The 19,461-nt window shown below is 46.6% G+C and overlaps 1 protein-coding gene across 2 annotated transcripts in view; it reads right to left on the minus strand.

Moving 5' to 3' along the window:
- Window positions 1-723: 723 nt before the first annotated feature.
- The window catches only part of tonsl (tonsoku-like, DNA repair protein), a 31,765-nt gene continuing 13,027 nt past the window's right edge, over window positions 724-19,461 (minus strand). The window contains exons 22-29 of one of the 2 annotated variants that reach the window (XM_041855513.2): window positions 10,457-10,613; window positions 9,787-9,865; window positions 9,188-9,495; window positions 6,452-6,623; window positions 5,964-6,139; window positions 1,569-1,642; window positions 1,288-1,421; window positions 724-1,198 (exon numbers count right to left, since the gene is read on the minus strand). In XM_041855513.2, the coding sequence (XP_041711447.2) occupies window positions 999-1,198; window positions 1,288-1,421; window positions 1,569-1,642; window positions 5,964-6,139; window positions 6,452-6,623; window positions 9,188-9,495; window positions 9,787-9,865; window positions 10,457-10,613 (1,300 nt within the window). In that variant the 3' untranslated portion in view covers window positions 724-998. Of the gene's footprint in view, window positions 1,199-1,287; window positions 1,422-1,562; window positions 1,643-5,963; window positions 6,140-6,451; window positions 6,624-9,187; window positions 9,496-9,786; window positions 9,866-10,456; window positions 10,614-19,461 lie in introns of both variants that reach the window. The other variant, XM_041855512.2, reaches the window with a different exon arrangement.

A 19,461-nucleotide genomic window follows, 5' to 3' on the forward strand; every position in this document is an offset into this window, starting at 1 on the left:
TTTAGAACCACAGAGAGTTACCGCAAGTCGAAAAGAAAACGGGAGGTGCCTCCACTATTCCAGCACCACTTCAACATTTAAAAATCATCAAATCACCTATGCTTTGTTTAATACAGTGACAACTAAAATATACCAAAAACAATTTACTCCTATCAACATAAGCTAAATATGATGTGGCTGTCCATGGGATTGAGTTGTGTGTGTGTGTGTACGTAGAAAAAACACGCTGAGTCATATTGTAACACTGAGGTGTGAGTAGGCACCTTTCCCACATGATCTTGAAGCCAGTGGAGGCTGGTGGGAGGAGCTATAGGAGGACATGTGGTTTCCATGTTTGATACCGTTCCATTAATTCCATTCCAGCCATTACAATGAGCCTGACCTCCTATAGCTCCTCCTACCTCTGCTTGAAGCCCACCCAACACCCTCCTCTGTGGAACTATTCAACAGTGATAAGGTCAGTCAGTGGGTTAACTAACAAGGTAGGAAACCACAGTGTGCAACTGTGTCTTCAGAAGCTCACACCAAGTAGGCGGGGAACAGTCTCACTTGCAAGACTCATGATCCTCCACCCCGAGAGTTGTGTCGGAGAGACATTGGCTGTTGAAAGAGACTAGGAGGGAGACAGAAGAGGGATTTAATCATTTCACAGCTTGACCGTAAGTCAGCAAATGTTGTGAGGTTGCATGGAAAAAAGCACCATGGAAATAAACAGTCCAAAAATAATGACAATTATGTTCAGTTTATTTTTTTTGTTTTCCATTGAATACATACAAATACAGACAATACACATATACATGTATAAACGCACCCACAAACACACTGAGAAAATATATCTACATAAATGCATACAAGATAATTCTGAGATCCCTCTGCAGCCTGTGTCACCAAAATATGCCTCAAATATGAGGACCAAGGGGTGTAAATCATCTCAAGTGTATGTATCGGAATCCAAGTGACACTAGTCTTTAACGGTGTGAGAACTCAAGGAGTCCTCCTCATAATGAGGGGGCAGCAGTGAGCAGGCACTTGGCATCTCTGGAGAGGAAGTGGCCCCCGGGCCTCCTCTGGCCCCAGGTCTGCTGCAGGGCCTCGCGGTCCAGTTTGTTGAGCCTCTGGGAGCACAGCCGCAGGTCCTGGACCTGTTCTGACAGGCTGTCCAAACTAGAGCTGTCCCAGGGGCCGGCTACCTGGCAACCTGAGAAAGAGAGATGGAACAAATTAGAGGGACTTAGAGAGAGACAGAGCCAGACTGAGAACCAATAGACTACAACAGGCCTACTGTACCTTGGAGGTTGAGATGGGTCAAAGGTCTCTGGGCATCACGGAGGGCGGAGAGGAGGCTGTGGAGTCCTGCTGAGGTCACCGCTGGGTTACCTGACAGGTCCACAGACACCACGGAGGGACAGACAGGCAGACATCTGGACACACAGAACATACGGGTCTCAATACTGGACAGTTACATAAACCAGAGGTACTGTACAGGGCGGACACTTGGAAAAGGCACAGGCAGCTCAAGGACAAGGGTGACATGAATTGAGAGAAAACACAAACGCACGCACACACACCTGGCGAGGGTGGCCACGCTGTTGTCCGTCAGTCCATTTCCCCCCAGGCTTAGATGGGTCAGGGAGCAGTCATCCTGTGGAGCACACAAAGGACCAATCAGAACCATGTTCTCCGTGACTACTCCTCCATTTTCAGCAAGGGACCAATCAAATCCCTGATCTCATGGTGTGCCCTTGACCAGGCAGTTAGTACCATGTCTTAGTACCAGACCTGGGTGTGTATTTGATCATTTGTTATTTAAATATTTATTTTCTGTGTATTTTCAAATAAATGTGTCCTGAATCAACTACTTCTATTGGAAGTATTTGAAAGTCAAATGTATTTATTTTTCTTCCTATAAATAGCCTATTTGAAAGCATTTTCAAATACTATTTTCAAATAACTGGGTTAAATGCATGGGAGTGTATTTAAGTCAGTGAATTGTATTTTCAAATACATGTCAATACTTCCCAAGTGTATTCCCAAATACGCGTTTTCTAGAAAATAACGCACGACGTGGAAGGTGTGTTCTACGACGCGTTAGCGGAGTGGAACTCACCTTCCACGGAGTTCAATTATTTTTCAGAGAACGCATAGAACCCTTAGTTGATTATCCCTTTTATACCATGGCTATAATTTAACATATTTGCCACTAGAAATGTATTACTTCGCCAGTAGAAATGTGACAACATCCACTGAAGTAGCTAGCAAGTTTGGTTGCCTTGGTAACCAAACAAAACAGACTTGCTAGCTTAGCTAACCAAACCATCATCCTAGCTTGCTATTATGAAAATCGAATTCAACAATGCCAATGTTTTCAATTCGACTTTTGCTTTCAAAAGCAGCTCAAAAATAGAACATGTAAGAATGAACTTCATGGCCACTGAATTATACCGTGCAATTGTAGGGAAATAATGCACATTATAAACTGTGTGGTTCGAGCCCTGAATGCTTATTGGCTGACAGCCCACAGGGATGACAACAGTTATTTTTACTCTTCTAATTACGTTGGTAACCAGTTTATAACAGCAATAAGGCACCCCAGGGGTTTGTGATATACAGTGCATTCGGAAAGTATTCAGACCCTTGACTTTTTCCACATTTTGTAATGTTACAGCCTTATTCTAAAATGGATGAAATTGTTTTTTCCCCCCTTCATCAATATACATACACACACACAATACCCCATAATGACAATTTTCAGGTCTCTCCAGAGATGTTCAAATCGAGTTCAAGTCCGGGCCACTCAAGGACATTCAGAGACTTGTCCCGAAGCCAGTCCTGCGTTTTCTTGGCCGTGTGCTTAGGGTCGTTGTCCTGTTGGAAGGTGAACCTTCACCCCAGTCTGAGGTACCGAGTGCTCTGTAGCAGGTTTTCATCAAGAATCTCTCTGTACTTTGCTCCGTTAATCTTTCCCTCTATCCTGACTAATCTCCCAGTCCCTGCCGCTGAAAAACATCCCCACAGCATGATGCTGCCACCACCATGCTTCACCGTAGGGATGGTGCCAGGTTTCCTCCAGACGTGACGCTTGGCATTCAGGCCAAAGAGTTCAATCTTGGTTTCATCAGACCAGAGAATCTTGTTTCTCATGGTCTGAGAGTCCTTTAGGTGCCTGTCATGTGCCATTTACTGAGGAGTGGCTTCCGTCTGGCCACTCTACCATAAAGGCCTGATTGGTGGAGTGCTGCAGAGATGGTTGTCCTTCTGGAAGGTTCGCCTATCTCCACAGAGGAACTCTGGAGCTCTGTCAGAGAAGGGCCTCCCTGACCAAGGCCCTTCTCCCCCGATTGCTCAGTTTGGCCAGGCGGCCAGCTCTAGGAAGAGTCTTGGTGGGTCCAAACTTCTTCCATTTAAGAATGATGGAGGCCACTGTGTTCTTGGGGACCTTCAATGCTGCAGAAATGTTTTGGTACCCTTCCCCAGATCTGTGCCTCAACACAATTCTGTCTCGGAGCTCTACGGACAATTCCTTTGACCGCTTGGCTTGTTTTTTGCTCTGACATGCACTGTCAACTGTGGGACCTTATATAGACAGGTGTGTGCCTTTCCAAATCGTGTCCAATCAATTGAATTTACCACAGGTAAATCAAGTTGTAGAAACATCTCAAGGATGATCACTGGAAACAGGATGCACCTGAGCTCAATTTCAAGTCTTATAGCAAAGGGTCTGAATACTTTTGTAAATAAGGTATTTCTGTTTTTTTATTTTTAATAAATGTGCAAAAATGTTATGGGTTATTTTGTGTAGATTGTTGAGAATTTTTTTATTTAATCCATTTTAGAATAAGGCTGTAAAGTCAAGGGGTCTGAATACTTTCCGAATGCACTGTATGGCCAATATACCACGGCTAAGGTATGTGTCCAGGCACTAAGAACAACCCTTAGTCGTGGTATATTGGCCATATACCACACCTCCTCAGGCCTTATTGCTATTTGTCTTTTCAAATAAACCATATCTGAATACTTACTTTGAAATGTACAGTATGTGAAAGTAATTGAGATAATTAAAATAGTATTTGAACCCAGGTCTGCTTAGTACCAGGCAGTTAGTACTATGTCACCCAATATATCAGTGTTGAGTTCTCAGCTTGGCATCCAGCTTAAACATTAGTCGACATCAAACCTTCTTACAGGCGGACCATCACTACATTTGTTCCTCTATTGAAGACAATCTTGCCATAGCTCCCCATTAAGTCAAATGCTATATACACTTTAAGATACAATTATGATTCAACCATTGTTTCTTTCTTAACATATCAGCACATGCTTATTGGCCAGATAGCAGATAAGTGTGAATGACATGCTTGCTTTTCAACCTGTGAAAAGTTTTTTTTCACATGCTTGTAGCTGCGCCTGTGGTACAGGTAACTGCCAAAATAAAGGAAACACCAACAAAGGGAGTTGGGCCACCACGAGCAGCCAAAACAGCTTCAATGCGCCTTGGCATAGATTCTACAAGTGTCTGGAACTCTATTGGAGAAATTAGTTAGCATTTTCTACCTCTCGTTCGTTGGGCATTCCTATAGGGGAAATGAATGGGGAAAATAAAGGTGGTTTTGGGAGATATTACGAAAATAAGGTCTGAGGTTAACTCAGGCTTAGGAGATCTTATACGCTTTGTTCAATAAGAGCCTTTATGTGCTCAAAATAAGTCAGAGCTAACAAGTCGCTAACTGTCAGAGAAATGGAACTATAACATTAGTCGCAACATTTTCACATCACTACGGCGACCACGCAAACTAGTCTACACTACATTACGCCAAAAGCTAGTTGGTTTAGTTAGCTTTCTGCTTACCAGTGCAAACAAAAATGCAAGGATGGTATATTGTTTTGCTCCAGGCTGCAACCATATCATTTCAGTGGGAAGGTGCTCGTTTTATCGGTTGTCTAACGATGTTGTCCCGAGGAGACTTTGGGTCCGTCTAATAAGTAACTAAGTCTGTTAGCTAGATGTCAAAGGCATGTGACCTGAGGGTTTTAATTTTTTACATGTTAGCGCAGATTTTAGCTTTTTACAAAATTCACAAAAAGTGATGTTAGCTGATGAGATCTCATAGAACAAAATGTATAAGATCTCATAAGCCTGTCTGTGTTTACCACAGACCTTATTTTCGGTGTTTATCCCAAAACCCTACAAAAAAAAAACATTCATGGTGAAGTTAGCCTACTTTAGTGCCTACAAAAAGACGCCATTACTATTGCTCTCTATTGGGTTGAGATCTGGTGACTGAGACACACAAACACACCCTTTAAACCTCCTATGCTCCTTTCAGACCCCTCTTTCAAAGTAATAATAATAATAATAATAATAATATGCCATTTAGCAGACGCTTTTATCCAAAGCGACTTACAGTCATGCGTGCATACATTTTTGTGTATGGGTGGTCCCGGGGATCGAACCCACTACCTTGGCGTTACAAGCGCCGTGCTCTACCAGCTGAGCTACAGAGGACCACGTCACTGAGATCTCTTCTAGCCATGGTAGCCAAAATAAATGGGCAACTGGGCATTTCTATACTAATTAACTCAGGAACCACACCTGTGTGGAAGCACCTGCTTTCAATATACTTTGTATCCCTCATTTACTCAAGTGTTTCCTTTATTTTGGCAGTAACCTTGTATGGCTTTACTGGCTACAGAGAAACAAGCGTTACCAGAAACCTAACCAATTGTTTGGACAAATTCTGATAAAAGCTTTTTATCATTTACCGATTTATTTATTGTAATTGCACATCAGTTTATTTGTTGTGTACCTTCCTGGACAAGTTTACACCCAGTTAAGGCTACTTAGATAATGTGATAGTTTGTGCAGTTCTTTAGCCAAACACTGCTTAATTCATGTCAAGTATTCTATTGATGCAGTATTTGAATTTGTGTGTGTGCTCGTGTGCGTATTTGCATGTGCTGTGTACCTGGGACAGGACTGATATCAGGTGTTCTAAAGCAGGGTGGTCAGCGGGTCCACAGCAGATGGCAGACAGATGGAGGTGTGTGAGACAGTGGAGAGGCAGAGTCTTCAGGACCAGCTCAAAGCCCGTAGAGCCCAGAGCATTATGGGACAGATTCACAGACTTCAGGTGCCCTGTACCTGTAGGATGATGAGATGATTCTGATTCTTCTGTAACATTTCAAAAACGACCTCAAACAGATAGCAATATATCCATTTGGAGTTGTCTCCTTCACCATTTATATGATCTTTAATAATAATAAAATGCCATTTAGCAGACGCTTTTATCCAAAGCGACTTACAGTCATGCATGCATACATTTTACATATGGGTGGTCCTGGGACTCTGGAGTGGCCAATGCTAATATTTATAATATCAGAGTGAAAAGGTTATATTAATGAGCCGGTTTACCTGCCAGAGCTCTGGCCAGTAGGAGACAGTGTTGCTGCTTACCTGCCAGGGCGCTGGCCAGTAGGATGCGGTGTTGCTGCAGACAGCGGGCTGTGAGGCTGCAGGCCTGCAGGGAGAGGCTGGCCAGTAGGGGGCATGCTGACAGCAGGCAGGACAGGGCCTGGGACAGACCGTCACCCAGCGGGTTCACACTCAGGTCCAATTCCTCCAGACACTAGAGAGAGATTGGAGGGAAGAGAGGAGACGACTATTTTGTTTAGCGATCCATCAACACATCCATCCATATGTAGCAAGGCAGACCTTATGTAGCCGCACTACGCCACCCTTTACATATTCATCCTGTTCTCATAGTTTAGATATTAATAATCTACACATTGCTGGACCTATAGGTGAGCAACAATAGTGAACACATACATACTTCATGATTGATTCAAACTTTGGGTCAGTCCATATATTATTCTCAAATAACATGACCTCTGTGCAGAATTGAACAATATTTATCATAAATTACACAGACCACTAGATGACAGCCTCACACGTCAGAGTCAGACATTTTCTAAGCACAAACACCTAGCCTGGCCTTCACACCCACTGCTGCCTGTCACGCTACTGCAGAAAGCCGGAGCTGGGCTGTGACCATCACTCAAAATAGGGTACTGAATCATGGGCCCCTACAAGGCCATATAGGGACACAGCACAGCGAGAGTCTTACAGGTGAGTATCATAAGTCAGTCCCATAGAATTTGTCTTGGTGGAGTGCATATGCTTCTGAAACAACATTCAGGGATGCAAAAACATTCAAGGATAACAAAAAGGCCTTCTGACATTCATAGCTTCACTTGCTTTCCAGCTGAGAGTATTTCACTAGAAAATAAGATAAACTATTCGTACAAATTACACTAAGTAAATACAAACTAAGTAAATACAAATTAGTCCTACTTATACTGAACAAAAATATAAACACAACATGTGAAGTGTTGGTCCCATGTTTCATGAGCTGAAATAAAAGATCCCAGACATTTTCCATATGCACAAAAAGCTTTTCTCTCAAATGTAGTGCACAAATGTGTTTACGTCCCTGTTAGTGAGCATTTCTCATTTGCCAAGATAATCCATCCACCTGACAGGTGTGGCATATCAAGAAGCAGATTAAACAGCATGATCATTACACACAACCTACAGCACCCGATGTCACAGGAAGGCCAAAAAAATCATCAAGGACATCAACCACCCGAGCCACTGCCTGTTCACCCCGCTATCATCCAGAAGGCGAGGTCAGTACAGGTGCATCAAAGCTGGGACCGAGAGACTGAAAAACAGCTTCTATCTCAAGGCCATCAGACTGTTAAATAGCCATCACTAGCACATTAGAGGCTGCTGCCTATATACATAGATTAGAAATCACTGGCCACTTTAATAAATAGAACACTAGTCACTTTAATAATGTTTACATATCTTGCATTACTCATCTAATATGTATATACTGTATTCTATACTATTCTACTGTATCTTACTCTATGCTGCTCTGACATTGCTCGTCCATTTATTTATTTATATATTCTTCATTCCGTTGCTTTACTTAGATTTGTGTGTATTGGGTATATATGTTGTGAAATTGTTAGATGTTCCTTGTTAGATATACTGCGGAGCTAGAAACACAAGCATTTCGCTACAGCCACAATAACATCTGCTAAACACGTGTATGTGACCAATAAAATTTGATTTGATTTTGATTTGACAGATGCACCTTGTGCTGGGGAAAAGGCCACTAAAATGTGCAGTTGTCACAACACAATGCCACAGATGTCTCAAGTTGAGGGAACGTGCAATTTGCATGCTGACTGCAGGAATTTCCACCAGAGCTATTGACAGAGAATTGAATGTTCATTTCTCTACCATAAGCTGCCTCGAATGTCGTTTTAGAGAATTTGGCAGTACGTTCATCCGGCCTCACAACCGCAGAGCACGTGTGGCCACGCCAGGCCAGGACCTCCACATCCGGCTTCTTCACCACCGGGATTGTCTGAGGTCAGCCACCCGGACAGCTGATGAAACTGTAGGTTTGCACAACCGAAGAATTTCTGCACAAACTGTCAGAAACCGTCTCAGGGAAGCTCATCAGGACGTGACTGCAGTTCGGCGTCATAACCGACTTCAGTGGGCAAATGCTCTTCTTCGATGGCCACTGGCACGCTGGAGAAGTGTGCTCTTCACGGATGAATCCTGATTTCAACTTTACCGGGCAGATGGCAGACAGCGTGTATGACGTTGTGTGGGTGAGCAGTTTGCTGATGTCAACGTTGTGAACAGTGTCCCATGGTGGCGATGGCGGTGGGGTTATGGTATGGGCAGGCATAAGCTACGGACAATGAACACAATTGCCTTATCGATGGCAATTTCAATGCACAGACGTACCGTGACGAGATCCTGAGGCCCATTGTCGTGCCATTCATCCGCCGCCATCACCTCATGTTTCAGCATGATAACACACGGCCCAATGTCGCAAGGTTCTGTACACAATTCCTGAAAGCTGAAAATGTCCCAGTTTATGGCCTGCATACTCAGACATGTCAACCATTGAGCATGATTGGGATGCTCTGGATTTTAAAGGTATCTGTGACCAACAGATGCATATCTGTATTCCCAGTCATGTGAAATCCATAGATTAGGGCCTAATGAATTTATTTCAATTGACTGATTTCCTTATATGAACTTTAACACAGTAAAATATTTTAAATTGTTGCATGTTGCATTTATATTTTTGTTCAGTGTAGTTACCGGGAAAGCAGGTTGAGTCTGCCCTTCCAAGGCGTTCGCTGCCTTCTTAAGCCCCTCCCCCGTAATGTGATTGGAGGACACATCCAGAAGGCGGAGCCGGGGCATGGTGAGAGCAGCGGCGACCAACTCAGGGAAGAGGTCGTCGTGGAGACGGTTGCCAGACAGCTGTAGCTGGGTGAGGCTGGCCTGCAGTTTGAGGGCGCGGAGGAGAGGGGAGAGGGAGGAGGGGGGTAGGCTGAGGCCACACACTGACACTGAGGGACTGCCGTCCTGCACCTCACACAGACGAGCCACACGCTTGTTCTCCTCTAGAGAGACAACACACACACACACACACGGCATGGATTAACAATGCACTTCAGGAATTCAAATACCAGTAATTTACAGATACACGCTCAAAACTCTTAATTCTATGTGTTATTCGCCAATGAACTGGATGTCGATTAAGGCAGCCGCTCGCACCTCTCTGATTCAGAGACACATTTAGGTTGAATGCATTCAGTTGTGCAACGGACTAGGTTTCCCCTTTCCTTCCCCTTATTCACACATCTCCGCGGCAAGAAATGAACCAGGGTGGTATCAGCTGTTCACATACTCACCCACTGCCAGGCTTTGACAGGCCTTCTTGTAGCGCTCAGGAAGAGGGGGAAGGTCCCACGAACACACCTCAGCCAGGACCTGCAGTTGACATCATCATCATCAGCTTTTTCCTTCTCTAGTTATGTTCACTACATAAACAACTGTAAAGATTACACATTTGTGTTTCTAATATTACAATCCATCACATCACCATTCAAAACTGAGGCAGCACTGTTCAAGATGATCAACACAAGTAGCAGATCTTGCCCTCACACTCCGACCTATGCCAATATCAAGGTAGAAGTTGCCCCTACCGACTGATCTAGGCTCAGATTACCCTGTCCTCACTCTTAAGGTTAACCATCAGACTGAGGGATGAAATAAGATCTGATCCTGTGTCAGTGGTTAAAGGTCCAATGCAGAAGTTTTTATCTCAATATCAAATCATTTCTCTGTAACAATTAAGTACCTTACCGTGATTCTTTTTGCCCATTTTAATTGAAAACAAACAAAAATAGCTTCTTAGCAAAGAAAACAGGCAGAAATTGCAGGCATTCTTTTCAAATAGCTCTTACACTAAAAGTGCATTATCATCATTTTCACAATTATTCCAACCTCAGTGTGGAAATACATATAAAACACAGGAAAACCTAGTTTTTGACCGCACTGAGCGTATGGGTTTGGCCTCACCTCTTCATTGGTGTGGAGAACAGCCAGTAGCAGGTCTTGGGGGGAGAGCAGAGCGCCATCTTTCTGCAGCGAAAGGCGTGGCAGGAGGCCACAGGCCTGGTAGTAGCGCTGGGCAGCCTGCTCACACAGCCACGACACGGTGCACAAGTCTGCCTCGCTGGAACACGCACGCACAGTGTTACACACACAGTTTTCCCCACACACACACAGTGTTAAACACATACACACACAGTGTTACACACACAGTGTTACACACACATACACACAGTGCTACACACACATAAACACACAGTGTTACACACACACACACAGTGTTACATTGTTACAAAGTGTCAGTGTTACACACACACACACACACACACACACACACACACACAGTGTTACACACACAGTGTTACACACACACACACCATGTTACAGTGTTACACACACACACACACACACAGTGTTACACACACACACACACACACAGTGTTACACAAACACACACACACAGTGTTACACAATGTTACACACACACACAGTGTTACACAATGTTACACACAGTGTTACACAATGTTACACTCACACACAAAAAAACAGTGTTACACACACACACAGTGTTACACAATGTTACACACACACACACACACAGTGTTACACACACACACACTGTTACACACACACACACACACACACATTGTTACACACACACACAGTGTTACACACACACACACACACACAGCGTTACAGTGTTACACGTGCACACAGTGTTACGCAGTGTTACACGCGCACACGCACACAGTGTTACACGCGCACACAGTGTTACACGCGCACACACAGTGTTACACGCGCACACACAGTGTTACACACACACACACAGTGTTACACACACACAGTGTTACACACACACACACACACACAGTGTTACACGCGCACACAGTGTTACACACACACACAGTGTTACACACACACACACACACACACACACAGTGTTACACACACACACACACAGTATTACACACACACACACACAGTGTTACACACACACACACACACAGTGTTACACACACACACACACACACAGTGTTACACACACACACACACAGTGTTACACACACACACACACACACACACAGTGTTACACACACACACACACAGTGTTACACACACACACACACACACACAGTGTTACACACACACACACAGTGTTACACACACACACACAGTGTTACACACACACACACAGTGTTACACACACACACACACACACACACACAGTGTTACACACACACACACACACACACACACACACACAGTGTTACACACACACACACACACACAGTGTTACACACACACACAGTGTTACACACACACACACACACACAGTGTTACACACACACACACACAGTGTTACACACACACACACACACAGTGTTACACACACACACACACAGTGTTACACACACACACACACACACACACACACACACAGTGTTACACACACACACACACAGTGTTACACACACACACACACAGTGTTACACACACACACACACACACACAGTGTTACACACACACACACACACACACAGTGTTACACACACACACACACACACACAGTGTTACACACACACACACAGTGTTACACACACACACACACACACACACACACACAGTGTTACACACACACACAGTGTTACACACACACACACACACACACACACACAGTGTTACACACACACACCGTGTTACACACACACACACACCGTGTTACACACACACACACACCGTGTTACACACACACACACACAGTGTTACACACACACACACACACACAGTGTTACACACACACACACACACAGTGTTACACACACACACACACAGTGTTACACACACACACACACACACAGTGTTACACACACACGCACACACACAGTGTTACACACACACACACACACACAGTGTTACACACACACACACACACAGTGTTACACGCGCACACACAGTGTTACACACACACACAGTGTTACACACACACACACACACACAGTGTTACACACACACACACACAGTGTTACACACACACACACAGTGTTACACACACACACACACACACACACACACACACAGTGTTACACACACACACACACAGTGTTACACACACACACACACACACAGTGTTACACACACACACACACACACACACACAGTGTTACACACACACACACACACAGTGTTACACACACACACACACACAGTGTTACACACACACACACACACAGTGTTACACACACACACACACACACACACACACACAGTGTTACACACACACACACACACACACACACACACAGTGTTAAAAACACACACCGTGTTACACACACACACACACCGTGTTACACACACACACACACCGTGTTACACACACACACACACAGTGTTACACACACACACACACACAGTGTTACACACACACACACACACACAGTGTTACACACACACGCACACACACAGTGTTACACACACACACACACACACAGTGTTACACACACACACACAGTGTTACACACACACACACACACAGTGTCACACACACACACAGTGTCACACACACACACACACACACAGTGTTACACACACACACACAGTGTTACACACACACACACACAGTGTTACACACACACACACAGTGTTACACACACACACACACACAGTGTTACACACACACACACACAGTGTTACACACACAGTGTTACACACACACACACACACACACAGTGTTACACACACACAGTGTTACACACACACACACACACACACACAGTGTTACACACACACACACACACACAGCGTTACACATACACACACACACAGTGTTACACACACAGTGTTACACACACACACACACACACACACACAGTGTTACACACACACACAGTGTTACACAGTGTTACACACAGTGTTACACACACACAGTGTTACACACACAGTGTTACAGCGTTCCACACACACACACAGTGTTACACGCGCACACAGTGTTACAGTGTTACACGCACACAGTGTTACACGCGCACACACAAACACAGTGTTACACAGTGTTACACACACACACAGTTACACAGTGTTACACACACACACACACAGTGTTACACACACACACACAGTGTTACACACACACACACAGTGTTACACACACACACACAGTGTTACACACACACACACTGTTACACACACACACACACACACACACACACACAATGTTACACACACACACACACACACACAGTGTTACACGCGCACACACAGTGTTACACACACACACACAGTGTTACACACACAGTGTTACACACACACACACACACAGTGTTACACACACACACACACACACACAGTGTTACACACACACACACACACACACAGTGTTACACACACACACACACACAGTGTTACACACACACACACACACAGTGTTACACACACAGTGTTACACACACACAGTGTTACACACACACACACACACAGTGTTACACACACACACACACACACAGTGTTACACACACACACACACACAGTGTTACACACACACACACACACACACACACACACAGTGTTACACACACACACACACAGTGTTACACACACACACACACACAGTGTTACACACACACACACAGTGTTACACACACACACACAGTGTTACACACACACACACACACACAGTGTTACACACACACACAGTGTTACACACACACACAGTGTTACACACACACACACACACAGTGTTACACACACACACAGTGTTACACAGTGTTACACACACACACAGTGTTACACACAGTGTTACACACACACAGTGTTACACACACAGTGTTACAGCGTTCCACACACACACAGCGTTCCACACACACACAGTGTTACACGCGCACACAGTGTTACAGTGTTACACGCACACAGTGTTACACAGTGTTACACGCGCACACACAAACACAGTGTTACACAATGTTACACACACACACAGTTACACAGTGTTACAAACACACACAGTGTTACACACACACACAGTGTTACACACACACACACACAGTGTTACACACACACACACACACACACAATGTTACACACACACACACACACACACACACACAGTGTTACACACACACACACACACAGTGTTACACACACACACAAGTGTTACACACACACACACACACACACACACAGTGTTACACACACACACAGTGTTACACACACACACACACACAGTGTTACACACACACACACACAGTGTTACACACACACACACACACACACACAGTGTTACACACACACACACACAGTGTTACACACACACACAGTGTTACACACACACACACACACAGTGTTACACACACACACACACACACACACACACACACAGTGTTACGTACACACACACAGTGTTACGCACACACAGTGTTACACACACACACACACACACACAGTGTTACACACACACACACAGTGTTACACACACACACACACACACACACAGTGTTACACACACACACACAGTGTTACACACACACACACAGTGTTACACACACACACAGTGTTACACACACACAGTGTTACACACACACACACACACACAGTGTTACACACACACACACAGTGTTACACACACACACACAGTGTTACACACACACACACAGTGTTACACACACACACACAGTGTTACACACACACACAGTGTTACACACACACACACACAGTGTTACACACACACACACACACAGTGTTACACACACACACACACACAGTGTTACACACACACACACACACACACACACAGTGTTACACACACACACACACACACAGTGTTCCACACACAGTGTTACAGCGTTCCACACACACACAGCGTTCCACACACACACAGTGTTACACGCGCACACGCACACAGTGTTACACAGTGTTACACGCGCACACGCACACAGTGTTACACAGTGTTACACGCGCACACAGTGTTACATATTGTTACACACGCACACAGTGTTACACAGTGTTCCACGCGCACACGCACAGTGTTACACGTGCACACGCACACAGTGTTACAGTGTTACACGCGCACACAGTGTTGCACACGCACACAGTGTTACACAGTGTTACACACGCACACGCACACAGTGTTACAGTGTTACACGCGCACAGTGTTACAGTGTCCCACAGTGTTACACGCGCACAGTGTTACACAGTGTCCCACAGTGTTCCACACGCACACAGTGTCCCACAGTGTTCCACGCGCACACACACACAGTGTCCCACAGTGTTCCACGCGCACACACGCACACAGTGTCCCAGTGTTCCACGTGCACACGCACACAGTGTCCCACAGTGTTCCACGCGCGCACACAGTGTCCCACAGTGTTCCACGTGCGCACACAGTGTTCCACACGCGCGCACACAGTGTTCCACACGCGCGCACACAGTGTCCCACAGTGTTCCCCAGCGCGCACACAGTGTCCCACAGTGTTCCGCGCGCGCACACAGTGTCCCACAGTGTTCCACGCGCGCGCACACAGTGTCCCACAGTGTTCCACGCGAGCGCACACAGTGTCCCACAGTGTTCCACGCGCGCGCACACAGTGTCCCACAGTGTTCCACGCGCGCCCAGTGTCCCACAGTGTTCCACGCGCGCACACAGTGTCCCACAGTGTTCCACGCGCGCACACAGTGTCCCACAGTGTTCCACGCGCGCACAGTGTCCCAGTGTCCCACGCGCGCACAGTGTCCCAGTGTCCCACGCGCGCACAGTGTCCCACGCGCGCACAGTGTCCCACGCGCGCACAGTGTCCCACGCGCGCACAGTGTCCCACGCGCGCACAGTGTCCCACGCGCGCACAGTGTCCCACGCGCGCACAGTGTCCCACGCGCGCACAGTGTCCCACGCGCGCACAGTGTCCCACGCGCACACAGTGTCCCACGCGCGCACAGTGTCCCACGCGCGCACAGTGTCCCACGCGCGCACAGTGTCCCACAGTGTTCCACGCGCGCACAGTGTCCCACAGTGTTCCACGCGCGCACAGTGTCCCACAGTGTTCCACGCGCACACAGTGTCACAGTGTTCCATGCGCACACAGTGTCACAGTGTTCCACGCGCACACAGTGTCACAGTGTTCCACGCGCACACAGTGTTCCACGCGCACACAGTGTCACACAGTGTTCCACGCGCACACAGTGTCACACAGTGTTCCACGCGCACACAGTGTCACACAGTGTTCCACGCGCACACAGTGTCACACAGTGTTCCACGCGCACAGTGTCACACAGTGTTCCACGCGCACACAGTGTTCCACGCGCACACAGTGTTCCACGCGCACACAGTGTTACACAGTGTTCCACGCGCACAGTGTTACACAGTGTTCCACGCGCACACAGTGTTACACAGTGTTCCACGCGCACACAGTGTTACACAATGTTCCACGCGCACACAGTGTTACACAGTGTTCCACGCGCACACAGTGTTACAGTGTTCCACGCGCACACACACACACACACACAGTGTTCCACGCGCACACACACACACACACACAGTGTTCCACGCGCACACACACACACAGTGTTCCACACACACAGCGCTACACAGTGTTCCACACACACAGCGCTACACAACACACACACACACACAGTGCTACACAACACACACACACAGTGTTATGTACACAACACACACACACAGTAGTAATAATAATAATAATAATAATAATAATAATAATAATAATAATAATAATAATAATACCATTTAGCAGACGCTTTTATCCAAAGCGACTTACAGTCATGCGTGCATACATTTTTGTGTATGGGTGGTCCCGGGGATCGAACCCACTACCCTGGCGTTACAAGCGCCGTGCTCTACCAGCTGAGCTACAGAGGACCACAGTGTTACGTACACACACACACACAGTGTTACACACACACACACACACACAGTGTTACGTACACACACACACACACACACACAGTGTTACGTACACACACACACACACACACACAGTGTTACACACACACACACAGTGTTACACACACACACACAGTGTTACACACACACACACAGTGTTACACACACACACACAGTGTTACACACACACACACAGTGTTACACACACACACACAGTGTTACACACACACACACAGTGTTACACACACACACACAGTGTTACACACACACACAGTGTTACACACACACACAGTGTTACACACACACACACAGTGTTACACACACACACACAGTGTTACACACACACACACAGTGTTACACACACACACACACAGTGTTACACACACACACAGTGTTACACACACACACACACACACACACACAGTGTTACACACACACACAGTGTTACACACACACACACACACACAGTGTTACACACACACACAGTGTTACACACACACACACAGTGTTACACACACACACACACAGTGTTACACACACACACACAGTGTTACACACACACACACAGTGTTACACACACACACAGTGTTACACACACACACACACACAGTGTTACACACACACACACACACACACACACACAGTGTTACGTACACACACACAGTGTTACGCACACACACACACAGTGTTACACACACACACACACACACACAGTGTTACACACACACACACACACACACAGTGTTACACACACACACACACACAGTGTTACACACACACACACAGTGTTACACACACACACACACACACACACAGTGTTACACACACACACAGTGTTACACACACACACAGTGTTACACACACAGTGTTACACACACACACACAGTGTTACACACACACACACAGTGTTACACACACACACACAGTGTTACACACACACACACAGTGTTACACACACACACAGTGTTACACACACACACACAGTGTTACACACACACACACACACAGTGTTACACACACACACACACACACACACAGTGTTACACACACACACACACAGTGTTACACACACACACACACACACACACACACACACACACACAGTGTTACACACACACACACACACACAGTGTTCCACACACAGTGTTACAGCGTTCCACACACACACAGCGTTCCACACACACACAGTGTTACACGCGCACACGCACACAGTGTTACACAGTGTTACACGCGCACACGCACACAGTGTTACACAGTGTTACACGCGCACACAGTGTTACATATTGTTACACACGCACACAGTGTTACACAGTGTTCCACGCGCACACGCACAGTGTTACACGTGCACACGCACACAGTGTTACAGTGTTACACGCGCACACAGTGTTGCACACGCACACAGTGTTACACAGTGTTACACACGCACACGCACACAGTGTTACAGTGTTACACGCGCACAGTGTTACAGTGTCCCACAGTGTTACACGCGCACAGTGTTACACAGTGTCCCACAGTGTTCCACACGCACACAGTGTCCCACAGTGTTCCACGCGCACACACACACAGTGTCCCACAGTGTTCCACACGCACACAGTGTCCCAGTGTTCCACGCGCACACGCACACAGTGTCCCACAGTGTTCCACGCGCGCACACAGTGTCCCACAGTGTTCCACGTGCGCACACAGTGTTCCACACGCGCGCACACAGTGTTCCACACGCGCGCACACAGTGTCCCACAGTGTTCCCCGCGCGCACACAGTGTCCCACAGTGTTCCACGCGCGCGCACACAGTGTCCCACAGTGTTCCACGCGCGCGCACACAGTGTCCCACAGTGTTCCACGCGCGCGCACACAGTGTCCCACAGTGTTCCACGCGCGCACACAGTGTCCCACAGTGTTCCACGCGCGCACAGTGTCCCAGTGTCCCACGCGCGCACAGTGTCCCACGCGCGCACAGTGTCCCACGCGCGCACAGTGTCCCACGCGCGCACAGTGTCCCACGCGCACAGTGTCCCACGCGCGCACAGTGTCCCACGCGCGCACAGTGTCCCACGCGCGCACAGTGTCCCACGCGCGCACAGTGTCCCA

Source organism: Coregonus clupeaformis, chromosome 29 (assembly GCF_020615455.1).
Source record: "Coregonus clupeaformis isolate EN_2021a chromosome 29, ASM2061545v1, whole genome shotgun sequence".
Taxonomy (NCBI): domain Eukaryota; kingdom Metazoa; phylum Chordata; class Actinopteri; order Salmoniformes; family Salmonidae; genus Coregonus; species Coregonus clupeaformis.